This window comes from Phyllobates terribilis, unplaced genomic scaffold, assembly GCF_046119375.1.
Source record: "Phyllobates terribilis strain yellow unplaced genomic scaffold, ASM4611937v1 Scaffold_2__4_contigs__length_985480577, whole genome shotgun sequence".
Lineage (NCBI taxonomy): Eukaryota > Metazoa > Chordata > Amphibia > Anura > Dendrobatidae > Phyllobates > Phyllobates terribilis.
Window position 1 is genome coordinate 832,408,081 of NW_027362762.1, and position 13,791 is coordinate 832,421,871.

A 13,791-nucleotide genomic window follows, 5' to 3' on the forward strand; every position below is an offset into this window, starting at 1 on the left:
TTTCTGACACTCCCAAATACAGTGAATGGGGCAGAGGTCAGGCAAGCTAGCTTCTTCTCTCTTCAAAACGGGGCTGCAAAGAACTGATCTGGGGATCGCTAGTGGTCCAAGAAGTTGGATCCCCTTACTCAGCAAGATTTCCCTTATGCGGAAAATAGTGTATAACTTTAAACAAAAAACACTTTGAACCCTTACTTTGGAGACTTAAAGTGCTAATCTTTATTCAGTATAATCACAGATGTCATTTATGCTTTAAAATGTGTATCCCTATTATCTAATGTTCTAATATCAAATCCAATAAATAAAACTTGCCCTATAAGAGAATCATTTCATGAGTTCAGTGCTCAGCAATCTGCAAAGCCTCGTATCACTGACTGCGTAAGAGGCTGCTATCGTGAAGTCAAAGTCCAGTCAGTGACCATGAACCATGAGTTTTGACTATCTCCTGGACTGGTGGAACTGATAGTTGTCACTTTGAAATATTTGCACGCTTACAGATATATATATTCATTGTAAGGGCTCGTGCAGATGTCCGTGCTACACAGTACGAGCACGGCTGGCTATGAGCTATAAGAGAGATGTCCCTGTGTAGTGGGGTTAAGAGTTAGCCCTGGTGTTAGTAATGTGATGCGCCATTTCTGGTGCTGCTGCTGCGGGCTGTAATTTTTAGGCTGGGAAAGGGCCAATAACCATGGACCTTCCCAGCCTGCTAATAACAGCTCACAGCTGTCTACTTTACCTTTGCTGGTCCTCAAAAATGAAGTGGGGGGACCTCACGTTGTTTTATTTATTTAATCCTAAAAAGCTGTCCATAATTTTATATGCAGGGAGGGGGAGGGGGGTATGCAAATATATGTCTGTCTACATCTGTTATCTATCTCTATAACATTCATTGCTGTCCAAAAACACTAAAAAAACACAGCAACAACGCACATTTTTCCTGCCAAGAGGTGCAGAAACGGTGCAGAAATTTCTGCCTCCAAATACTCAGTGTGCACAAACCCTTGGGTAAGTTTTCTTCTGGCACCACATCAGGCTGAAACGTAATAGAGCATTGAGAGAAGCCAGAAAATAATCCAGCCCGCAAAGGAGGTGACGTGACGACCGCTGGAACCGGCCGCTACAGCCGAATCCTAAGGGGGGTTTACACAACTTTTTTTTTCAGGTGAACAAAAAACCATGTTTTAGTTAATGTTTTTCTTTTGACATCTTCTGTGAACTTTTTTTGGATTTTTTTTTTAAAAAAAACACTAAGCAATAAATAATTTGTTTTTGAGGCAAAAATGCTCACAAAATGCTCAAATGGGGCCCAAGTGTCTCCCTGAAGGGGTTAAAAGATGCTCAACAGACTGAACATATGGACAGGGTCACTCGTGTTGGGGGCACTATTATGGGAGCGCTCTGGCATTGTGGGGGTAGTGTTATGTTGGGGGGGCACTGTTATGTTATGGGGTGTGGTCAGAATGCTGGGGGCGGGGCTTTTGTGCAACAAAACACTTCTATCTCCCATCTATTTAAAGGAGACGCTCAGCTATTGGCGGCTGTGCTTCGTGTCTCCCGCAGACGCCTCGTAGTTTCATCCACTGCTGCTTGTTGTTTGCCCTTTACCTTTAAGACCTGCGCCTGTGTTTTTTTTTCCTCCCGTTGTCATGTGATATGACGAGCTGTGCTGTGATTGGCCGGCCTGTGGCAGTAGGCGGAGCCTGCTGTGTGGTGTGTAAGGTGACAGCTCTGGCTGCCGTCTGTTCGGCGCAGCTCCCCGGACACCATGGCCTCCGTCACCCGCCTGCTGGAGTGGCTGTTCTTCTTCTACTTCTTCTCCCACATCCCCATCACCCTGTTAGTGGACCTGCAGCCCATCCTGCCCGCCAGCTGGTACCCGCAGCAGGTGAGTGCCCGGGCAGAGGCGAGGTGTATTGTGCTGGTTACCAGGGTCCCACAGACTCACAATGGGGGATTCAGCAAAACGGCCGCACGAGAAAAGGGAACAGTTGCCCCTAGCAACCAATTAGGTTTGTGAAATCTGGTTGCTATGGGCAACCTCCTCCTAATTGGTTGCTAGGGGCAACTGCTCCATTTTGGTTGCACTTGATGCATGAAATCTCCGGATTAGTAGTGATGCTGCGGCTGCTGATGGACGTCGCTCATCTTCGTGCCATTGTTCTTTCCTTGTCCGAGGTGAATGGAGTCACATTTACACTGCAGCAATGGGCGCATCATGGGGCAATGAAGGGTTAACGGAGCAGGAGCAGCAGCAGCGGCTCCTCGCCTACAGTGAAGGGTTAACGGAGCAGCAGCAGCGGCTCCTCGCCTACAGTGAAGGGTTAACGGAGCAGCAGCAGCGGCTCCTCGCCTACAGTGAAGGGTTAACGGAGCAGCAGCAGCAGCGGCTCCTCGCCTACAGTGAAGGGTTAACGGAGCAGCAGCAGCGGCTCCTCGCCTACAATGAAGGGTTAACGGAGCAGCAGCAGCGGCTCCTCGCCTACACTGAAGGGTTAATGGAGCAGCAGCAGCGGCTCCTCGCCTACAATGAAGGGTTAACGGAGCAGCAGCAGCGGCTCCTCGCCTACACTGAAGGGTTAACGGAGCAGCAGCAGCGGCTCCTCGCCTACAATGAAGGGTTAACGGAGCAGCAGCAGCGGCTCCTCGCCTACAATGAAGGGTTAACGGAGCAGCAGCAGCGGCTCCTCGCCTACAATGAAGGGTTAACGGAGCAGCAGCAGCGGCTCCTCGCCTACAATGAAGGGTTAACGGAGCAGCAGCAGCGGCTCCTCGCCTACAATGAAGGGTTAACGGAGCAGCAGCAGCTGCTCCTCGCCTACTAGGGAGATTCACAAGTGTCACATTTGTTGCTGAACTTTCTGGACCTGGTTTCCTGTCAACCGAAGTCTGATGAAGAGAACGGTTCTAAAACATTTCTGCAACAAATCTGTGGTGTGTGAATATATCCCTAGTGACCCATCGCTTGTCATGGCTGCACTGTATGGCGGGCGGTAGGTCACATGGCTGGGTCAGAGCAGGTAGAGGTCCGCAGGTCTGCCCCAGTTCTTCAGAATGGCCCCATATTCTGAGGACGCCCTCTGGGACTGGCTGGGCAGTTTCTCTGCTGTTTTCCATGTGCAGCGTATGATCTCAGGGCTCAGAGGACCTCACACGTATATGGACGTCTGGCGTGAATGGATGAGGTTCCCCGAGAGCCTGTACGTGCCTTATTGGCCTCCATTGGAAGATACCAGGTACGATCTCTGCAGGCCGGTCAGTGCCTGAAAGATTTAAACGGAATCTCCAGCCTTTAAAATGAGATTGCTTATTCAATATTCTATTGTTGAGGGTCCAGCTATCGGTACCACCGCAGATCAGCTTTTAGAAAAGTCTGCGGCGCTCGGTTACAGCAGCTTGCAGGCTGGCTGGTACTTTTCTCGGCGGTGATACATTATTTTCTTATTCAGTTCAATGGAACAACGCTGCAATATCCAGCACAGGCGCTAAAAAATCATGGAACAGTTGAGTACGAGCGAGCCTGCAAGCTGCTGTAATCCGTGAGCACCGCAGCCTCATCCAACAGCTTGTGGATGTGGCACCAATAGTCAGACCCTCACCAATTATAATTTTAAAGTGCACCTGTAGTTTATTAAGATTTCCAGCATGTCAAAGTCTTTCATCAATGGGGGTCCAGGTGCTGAAACCTTCACTGATATGAATCTGTGCCCCTTTGACTTTGATTTCTATGGCCTCTTATCCTTTGTATGGATCCGTGCACCACTTTGTGTCTCCAGGAAGAGACTATTATTTCTGAAGGGACATGGCAATTACCCAAGTGATTTTTTTCCCCTTAATTTCAGCAATGATTGAGGGTCTCAGCAGCCGGACCCTCACCGATCAAAGCTTATGACATGTCAGAAATGTTCACAAACTACGAGATTTGTTAATATTAACATTTTTTTGTGCAATTTTCTGTTCTTCAGCTGCTTGATTTGATGAAATGGTACACTGTCAGCTTTAAAGACCACCTGATGATGAATCCTCCTCCCTGGTTTAAGAGCTTTGTATATTGTGAAGGCATCTTGCAGCTTCCATTCTTCCCTGTGGCTGCATATGCTTTCTTGAAAGGTGAGTATCATCCAGTCACTCAGATGTCACTTGATGTCTTGAGGTTCTCATAAGGCGATGCTCACCCATTGTGGATTCCGATTCTGTGCCTTGATGAGGTCAAAATCTTCAGCAGTGCACATGAAGAGGTACTTGTGCTGTGGAATAATCAGTGCAGGATAGTGACCACATTGCAGATGTTGTAATCTGCAGCATTCCTATTATTCATTGCAGATTCCCTGCAGAAAAGTTACGATTTCACTAGAATAATACACGTGCAATATCCTGCATGTCAAGACACAAGCTGCAGATTTCAGCTTTTTTTGTGAATCCTTGTCATGTGAATATACCCTTACAATTCTCAAACGGGTTGTCCAGGATTAGAGAACAAGGCATCTTTCTTCAAGAAACAACGCCTTGGCTGTCCACAGCTTGTGTCTGCAGGTCCACTTCATAAAAGTAAATGTTTTATTTGTTTTTTTTATTCTTAGTTCTGTACCCCTCTTTAATGGGTATTATAATTGGTGTTTGTAGTGTTTTAAATGGAAGCTAGTCACTCCTATCATGCTGCTCAAAACCACAATTGGCATAAATTAGAATCTGGCTGCAAGATTGCAGCCGGGTATATTTTACTCTGACACTTCCCAGTATTTCACAGAAAATTATATAGGTTGAAATGCTGGCCGGGGACTGTAGGCAGAGACTAGATTAGTCTGACTTCTCGCCATACCACTCCAGGTGACGGACGGGTCTCATTTTATGTGTGCACTTGGTGAGATATAAATATTAAAGACTGACCATCACTTCCAAACAGGAAACAGGTGTGAACAGGTGCAAGCTAATTGGAATTGCATTACTGCTTTAGAAAATAGGTTATAACGAAGATACTTATCACATAAATTGGCCAATTCATGTGTTCCCAGCATCCAACGACAAGGCGATTCTCTTTGCTGGAAACCTAATCTAATATGATACCTCTCCAAATGTTAGTTATATATGGATATGGCTACTCTTTGCTTCCTCCTGTTTTGTATACACAGACTCTGACTGAGCACTCCACCCATCAGTCTCAGGCGGTTTTAATTACAGCAGGATCCTACTTACCCATATAAATGTAAGCTATTAGCCCAGGAGAGGAATCACATTAGGCTAGGTTCCCAGCAAAGAAGATCGCCTTGTCGTGACTACTGGAAACGCATGAATTGGCCAATTTATGGGCTAAGTATCTTCGTTTTAACCAATTTTCTACAGCAGTAATGCAATTCCAATTTCGTATATTTCATGTTTGCATGCTATAGGTTACAGAGTGCAGTTTTAATTTGTTTAGTTGTACTTTGACAGGTCTCTTACCATCACTTCTAGTGGTGCTTGGAAAAGCCGACTGGGCCAGCGCTGGACTAATCTCTCCGCCTATGGTTCAAGGCCAGATCTTGAAACTATATTTTCTCATTGGAGTGTTTCAGATGGAAACAGACCTGACTGAATCAATGAACAGGACCTGGTCCAGTGGCTGTCTGTAATCTGTGGCCACCAGACAGGAGCCCTGTAAACTGTCTCTTGCCTGAGAGTGTCCCTAGCTGTTTTTTTATTAATTGGCCAGCCTGGCGTAATGCCATCGTGTGACCGGTCGCACATGTTGTCAGGCCAGCTACTCAAAATAGGAACCATGGATGTCAGAAGTTAGGAAGAGGTTCTCAGGGCTCCCATCCCACGGCACAGAAAAGCGACTTGGCCGCTAGACCGGGTCCTGTGAATCGTTTCACACCAACTGTACCTGCAATCCAAAACGGATTCCCCTGCGGTAGCGGTCCTCCCAGTCCTTTTTTTACAAGTGGTCAGTCGCTGCCAGTCACTGGCCACAGGTAGCAGGTACTAAACTACTGGCATCACCGCTTAGCAATGAGAGCTGCGATGCCAGTACCACTACCTGTGACTGCTGAGGCCACTACTTACAAGCGGTTAGTATGTGACTGGTGCAGGCACACGGACTGGGCAGATTGCCGGAGCATTAGTGTGGGATAATTAGAGAAAAAGAGGTGAATATTGTTTATATATTCTTGTTTTATACCATCTTAATATAAACCATATAAATATGAGTTGGATAACCCCTGTAATATTTCCCAATGTGTAGCCACTGCCTTGTTTTCCTTTGGTTAGTTCTGGGAATGCTCATGAGTTCTTCTCTGCTCCTTGGACATTGGGTCGTCAGTAATCATGTTCGGCCTTTGAACTGATAAAAGCTTGTAATACTCATAGTTATCTGTGAAGACTAATTCTATTTCTGCTCCTTCCATATTCAGGAGGATGTCGCTGGATCAGAATTCCTGCCATTGTCTATTCATCCCATGTAGCCACTACAGTTTTACCCATTCTTGCCCATCTTCTTTATGGTGACTTTCCAAAAACAAGTCAAATAGACTCTCCAAGCCAGCAGGAGCGTCTAACCCTAGCATCCATTTACGCTCCATACCTGGTGATCCCGCTGCTCATCCTGCTCACCATGTTGTTCAGTCCTCGATATTCTAAAGAAGAAAAGCGGAAGAGGAAGTAAAGACAATGGGAGACGAGAAGATAAAGTGTTGATAGAACCTAATGTTAGAGAATTATGGACGGTGATGCTCCTAAATGAAATCACTTTTACTGTTTGATTTTTTTTTTTTCATTTTATTTGGACTAACATCTGGTGTTCACCTATGTAAAATAAGAAAAATGTCACTAGTTGTCCTACTTTAGGTGTGAATGTTAAGATACAGTTCTCCATTAGAACAAAGCATGGAAATCTTTTCCAATCAAAGCTGTTAGACATTTTCTCTGCTCTGTTCTGGTCTTTTCCTACTCTTGGCCATCTGAAATCATGGCTGGTGGCCTTATGCTAGTGTGCGATAGGAGAGATGTGCGATCGAGTATAGCAATATAAATAATGGAAAATTGTCTTTTGTTCGCCATTTTAAAGTTTGGTCTGTCTGTGCCAAAGTCTTATTGCAATATGATAACGGGTGAAGGACAAAGATAACGGTTATCTCTGATAATAAGTAATGATTGTTCAGTTACATGACCGTGTTCTTATCTATTAGGCCTTGTTTGCTCAATGCTAATGTGAGTCCAAAAAAGGGAAAAGGTTGCAATGGGTGAAGCCATAGAAATAAAATTTTAAATTTTTATGGCCTCTTGCCATCTGCATGATCTCTGTAATGTTCCAAAACCTCTGTCCTCTAGTAGACAGGTGCAAAATGGTAGAAAACAAGACATGCAGTCGCTGTATCTGAAAATATTTGCTGTAAGACTTCTGATTGGCTGAAAGGACTGATCCTTTATAGCCCCCCATATACGTTTGATGGCTGTAGGCCTGACTGTCCCATACACTGGAGCGATCCTGTGCTCTCTGAGAGCTGCTGGCAGTGGCTTATCTCTGAGGCTACATACACTAAATAAGGGGCAAACCCTATGTGTATCTGTCGGGGCTTGGGTCTGAACATCCCCCCCCCCATTCCCCTCCCAAAGCGGGATGTGGACGTATGCGCTAACGGGGCCATTGACTGAAATGATGGTAACTGAGTCGGTGTGCTCTGTCGTACATCATTTTCTGCTGAATACAGCTAGTTGAGGCTAGCAGCAAGTATACTACACCTTGCTGTCCACCTAGGCGTATATGGGCAAAACATGAGGCACGACACAGGACACTGACTCCGTCTGCATCATTATAGTTTGGCCCAATTAGCACATACTCCCAATCCTGTTTTGCAGGGGGGTTCACACGTAAACTATGCGGATAAGCACATGGTGCTCTATGGGGAGCCAGTCATGTCCACAATTTACAGACATGACCGGTCTGCAGAGTTCAGTGCCCATGTGAACTTAGGCTTAATAGGATGAGCTGTAGACCCATAATTTGTGCTTTTCATTCCACATATTAGCGGACCACATGTTTAGGTGATATCTGTAGAACACTAACAAGTGACAATTTCTTATATTACAAAATCTTTTCAAAAAGACTGAAAATTGTATTTTTTGCTCTGATGTATGTTTTCAACTCCAGATTAGTAAACTTTTTAATTTTTTTTATATTTACAAATATTGGGGGGGAAAAAATCACTTCATCTTTCATACAGTTTACTAAATAAATGTATTTTTCAAATATTGTCTCATGTAATTCTTGAATGTTTCTGTCCCTTGTATTTGGTCAGCAGAATTCATATCTGCCCATATACTTTTACAGTAGATCGTCAAGACCAGTCAGTAAACAATATTGTTTGGAGGTCTGGAGCCAAGAGTCCCACGGTCTGTAAAAAGGTGGGTTTATACCACCTGACTTGCGGCAGTAAATTACTGCTGAGCAGCTACGTGTTTGGTTACCGGTGGTTGTTTAATAGCTTGTTTAAACAGCCAGAGCGTATTTAATCTGCGCACAGAACAATCAGTACTAGATCGTTCTGTGCACATAGGCTGTTATTGCTCTCTACAGTGCTGCCTCCTTATTACATAGGACAATGTGCTGCTGAGAACTGTGATTCTTTAAAGGCACTGTCAGCACAGAATGACTGGTGAAACCAAGTACAGGCGGTCAGTGCTCCTTGGGGCTAATCATTTACATACACCTTCCCATCTGCTTGTTTCCATCTCCACCTTTCTCTGGCCCTATGAAGCAAGAGCTGTCAATCAAAGAAAAGCGGGGTTGGAGATAGAGGCAAGACAATCAGGTGGGAAGGTGTATATAAATGATTGGCCCTGCCGTGAAGCACTAAGCGCCTGTACTTTGTTTCAACAGTCATTCTGTGCTGACCAGAGTCCCTTTAAGAAAACCAAAGGATCATTTCAACCGAAGAACGAGCATTTAGCTTGATCAGCAATCAGTTTATACTGCAAGATTACAGGGAAACAAGCAAACATAGGGACCCTCGTTCCTGATAATTGTGCAGTATAAATGCATTTAGAGTAAATACTCTGTGTGGACAGTCTACCGCTATGGCTGGTTGGCTTGGATGGTGTGGGGTTTAACAGCTTCCTGCACATATCTGGTCTAAGAATAAGCTGTAACTGCTGTAGCTCACAGCTCCGTTTTTTTCTCCACTTGGGATAAGGTGCAGCTCAGATTCAAAACTCAAAATGCATCTGGTGACGAGATCCCCAAGTTCCCCCTCAAACCTTACATTGTTGGTGTGAAATTGTTCATCTTCTTGCCAAATATTTTTAACTTTTTGCAATAAAGGAATTTGTTTTATATGTACCTTGATCGGAAGGTGGATCTTTCCTTCTCCTGCATATACTGGGCACTGAGCAGTGGCTTCAATCGCAGGCTTCCATGCGAATTGTTCCTCGAAAGGGTGAGCTAGTCTTTTTTTCCTTCTACATGCTCATCAGATTCTGACTGTTCATTGTTTGATTGCCGCCGACTGACTGCAGCATGATCATATAGGCTCCCTTTACGATCAGACCAACCATATTCCCGTTTACTCAATCTAAGACTGCCAAAATTTGTGTTGCAAAAAGTACATAAATTTCACAATATGGGTTCTCACAAGAAGCGCCAAAAAATAATACAAGTTCTCTTGCATGAAATTAATTAGATTGTCATTAAAGGGAACCTGTCATACTTTACAATGTTTAGGATGTCAGCTTGTAAACTGGCTGCACAAATACAAGTGACAGACCACTACGACAAACACCTCTGTGACTGCTTGCTGCTGCCTCAAAGAGAGCTGCATAAAGGACCTGACCGGTTACCTTTAAAGCCTGATCAGTAAGGCGATTCTGATGACCCTATCTGTTCTGGCAGTTTCATGGGTAAATCTATCCATAGATGGTAAGATGCAGCACTATCATCACGTCAATGAACCATTTATAGGTTCCCATGCACATATCCTTGTGGTTTAAAGGGAACCTGATGCTGAATTATGTTGCCTGATCCACAGGCAACATGAACCAGTATGAATTTGTAATTTCAGGCAGGTATGTTTTACCCTGAAACACTGGTGTAAAACAAAACCTATTTAACAGCAGACCAGGACCATACAGCTTGGATGACCAGTTCAAGAGATTGGGCAACGATGGCTTCTCCCTGCCCCAATCCCATTGAGTGATAGATGTCTCCCTGTCTGTGTGTAGGGAGAGACCGCAAGGAAAGGCCACTTGAACTAGTTATCCAAGCTGCATGGTCCCTGGGCAGCTTTTAAGGCTGTGTGCCCACGTAGCATTTTTCAAGCGTATATGCTGCGGAATTTCCGCAGCGTAAACGCTTGAAAAACGCATGTATATCCGCACCCCATGTTCCCCAATGGGATTCCGCAAGTTCTATGCACATGCTGCGGATTTTTCCGCAGCGTTTATGCCGCGTTCAAAAATCCGCAGCATGTCATTTAATTTTGCGTTTCCGCAAGCGGAATTGCCTTTGTCCAATGCATAAAAAACGCAAGGCAATTCCGCATGTGGAAAACGCGTGATAAACGCGCGAAAAATGCGCGATAAACGCGTGTGGAATTCCGCATGCGTTTTTCCGGGAGAGGACTTGCATTTATGCAGCAGAAATTTTCTGCTTCATAAATGCAACGTGGGCACATAGCCTAAAGGTTTGTTTTCTCTGAAACATCGCAACATTTCAGAAGAGAAAAAAAATCCCTGGCTGAAGTGACAGAGCCGGACGCTGATTCATGATGCCCATGTTTCAGGCTACATAAATCAGATGTGAAGTTCACTTTACAAATGAATCATCCAGCTGTCATGCTAGTATTTTTTTTCTAACAGCGTGCTAAAGATTTGGGTCCTGATTCCTAAAGAACGGAGACGTTCATGCTGGTCTTGGTGAGGGTGCGTGCTGGAGTTAGATGAGCTGTGGTGTCAAGCCCGCGTCCTGCCCCAGTTCTGCTCATTTTGTCAGAGCTGGGCAAAACTGGCAGGGAATTGCCAAAAGTTGCAATATTTTTGTGCAAAAATTTGGCTACTTTTTAAGGCTGTTTGTGCCAGAAATCTGGGCAATGGTTTACAAATATGCAGATTTTTGCACCACAAAACTAGAGCATGTTCCATCTTAGTAAAAATGCAACAAGGCTAAGCAGGAGTTGATCTCTGTTGATGAGTGCATTGTATTAGGCTAAGGTCACATGACAGTATATTATTTATAAAAAAAAAAAAAAAATCAGTCCGTTTTTCATCCAGGAAAGTGGGATGATTTTTTTTTCTCACTTGTCATCTATGTGCAGTCCATTTTTTTTTAACAGTACCAGTTATTAATCATGTACAAGATCATTCTATGTTACAGAATGTGAAAATTTGATGCTATACTGTGTCATTAGATTTTTCTGGTCGCACCCATAGACATGAATGGGTGAGTCTCATCCGATTTCAGAGTCAAATCACACCATGCCTCATTGAATAACATAGATCAGTGTGCTATCAGATAAAACATCTGCTAGCACTCGTCCAATTTATACGCTCATATGCATCAGAGGAGAACAGATAAGCACACTGTTCCCAGGATCTGATGAGAATTTTACATTCTAATGACTGCTGATTTTAAACCATAAAAACGCGACTTAAAGGGGTTGTCCACGACTTTCACACTGACCTATCTATCCTTAGCAGAGGTCATCAATGTCTGATCAGTGGGCATGCAGCACCCGACACACCCACTGTTCAGCTGTTCCCGGTGTCAGCCGGAGCTGCTCAGTTACGGAGCACAGCTCCGTCGATGGAATATGGACTACGGCCAGGTACTAGAAATGTGCCCCCTATTGATTTGAATGGGGGGGGGGGGAGCTGATGTGCAGTACCTGGCTGGGGCCACTATAAAGCCGACTAAGCTCTGCTGTACAGCTGTCAAGCTCAGGTCAGGAGAGGTGCCGGCCAGTACCGAGGTTTATGATGCGATCCTCGCACGAGAAATACGGCAGTCTGTCTCTCTAACTAGCTTCCTCTGAATGGAATTCAATTAAACCTGTTTTTTTGAATACCGATATATCATCTTATGGAACATAGTCTGATCAAATTAATAAAACTGGAAAAAATCCAAAAGAGAATATAGACAGTAAACAGTTAAACAGAAAACCAGCACAAGCATTTTATTTCAACCATGTGATTTTATAAAATAAAATAAGATACTGCACATAAGGCACTCTATTACAAAATCCAAAAACGTGAGCAGGTTTTAATTAGAAATTAATCTAGAGCCGCCTTCACACTTGCATTCTATTGACACATTTGCTCTAAAGTGTACTCCTCCTCTGTCCATTTGTCATGTTAAGCACACCACCTGGTTGCCTTAATAATGGTTCCAGAATGAAAAAAAATCGACCCATGCATAGATCAATGTACATTTATTAATTCAGAAAAAAAAAATGTTTAAATAAACAAGATACTCCCTGAAGAAGCTGAGCGAAACGCGCGTCTGGGTGCACAGACACAGTGCGAGACACATCATATAGAGCAGCACTTCTTTAAGGTGTAATAATTTTATTCATACCATTGATGCTTTCTGTATTATATGTGCAGCAGAGCTTACTTTACTTGGGGAAATAATAGACCATATATCTGTTTAGTATTGTCTTTTTTTTCCTCCCCATTTACCATGCCGTTTTTGCCCATTATTACTATGATTTTGTCCATTATACATTGTGTCCCTTTTTTTGAGGTATCCTTGAGTTTGTTTTAACATTTATTTATTCTGAACTAAAATGTACATTTTATATTTGATCTATACATAGCTCTCTCATTTTGTCATTCTGGAACCATAATTGTGGCATCCAGGTGGTGTGCCCTAGGTGTTATATTGAGGCTCTGAGGAACAATTAGTTTATTATTAGGATACATTGGCTGGTTCTGACATTTGTCATCTCACCCATGTGTACACATGTGCCATGGGTTCTTGTAAAGACGACAGGAAAAATATTATCCTGTCGTTTTTACAAAAAAAAAAAACCCTCCAATTTCAAGCCCTTCAGGATATCCCATAGAGAGTATAACTGCTGTGCTGGCCATAACTATATCACCTATGTAATACTAAGGAAATCCTGAAAATATAACTTATTGTGTGGAGAAGGACTTCAGAAACTCTGCGGTAGGTAAATGGATATAAATATAAAAAGCAATGCAAACAGTTCTGCTTCCAAACCTATGCAATGTGCAAGCAAGAACACAAATCTGCACACTGGTATAAAAAACTGAAAAACACATCATAATAAGAATATTATATGTCTGAAAATAAGAAATAAAATGCACATACCGTACATAAATATCACAAGAACAATGATATACATGACAATTAGGAAATGCAATGTTCACAACCTGTAATATTTGACTTGCTCTCATGGCATTAAATGATTCAGGGACGTTTCATTCCCCCCCGTTGTCTTGAAATGCTGATAATGTAAAGTATTTAGAAATGTACATTAGGAGTATTTGGAAAAGGCCTTGCTTTCTGAGCAATTCTAGTATTTGTTATGCAAAATGTTCCCTTTTGTAGCTATAGAAAGGTCTGTGAAATAGTTGGTGTCACATGACAAAAAAACTTTGGCTTCATCAAGAGCCAAAAAGAATAAAATGGGTAGACGTCACACATGGAGTTGGAGCATGTAGCCAATTAGAACATGGATGAGTCCGGACCTCTCTACGGTCACTGGATATTTTTTGGGGGCTGCACCTTGTAATGTATGGTCAACATAAAAACATCCAAAACTCTTTCTGATGGCAACACATCGTACTCCTGTAAAGCTA

General features: G+C 43.5%; 1 protein-coding gene across 1 annotated transcript; it reads left to right on the forward strand.

The window, feature by feature from the left end:
• Positions 1-1,684: 1,684 nt before the first annotated feature.
• Positions 1,685-6,762, forward strand: TMEM97 (transmembrane protein 97). The gene is made up of 3 exons (XM_073667778.1): positions 1,685-1,888; positions 3,966-4,110; positions 6,390-6,762. Exons 1-3 carry the CDS (start codon positions 1,769-1,771, stop codon positions 6,638-6,640), a joined length of 516 nt encoding a protein of 171 aa, XP_073523879.1. The 5' UTR covers positions 1,685-1,768; the 3' UTR covers positions 6,641-6,762.
• Positions 6,763-13,791: the final 7,029 nt, after the last annotated feature.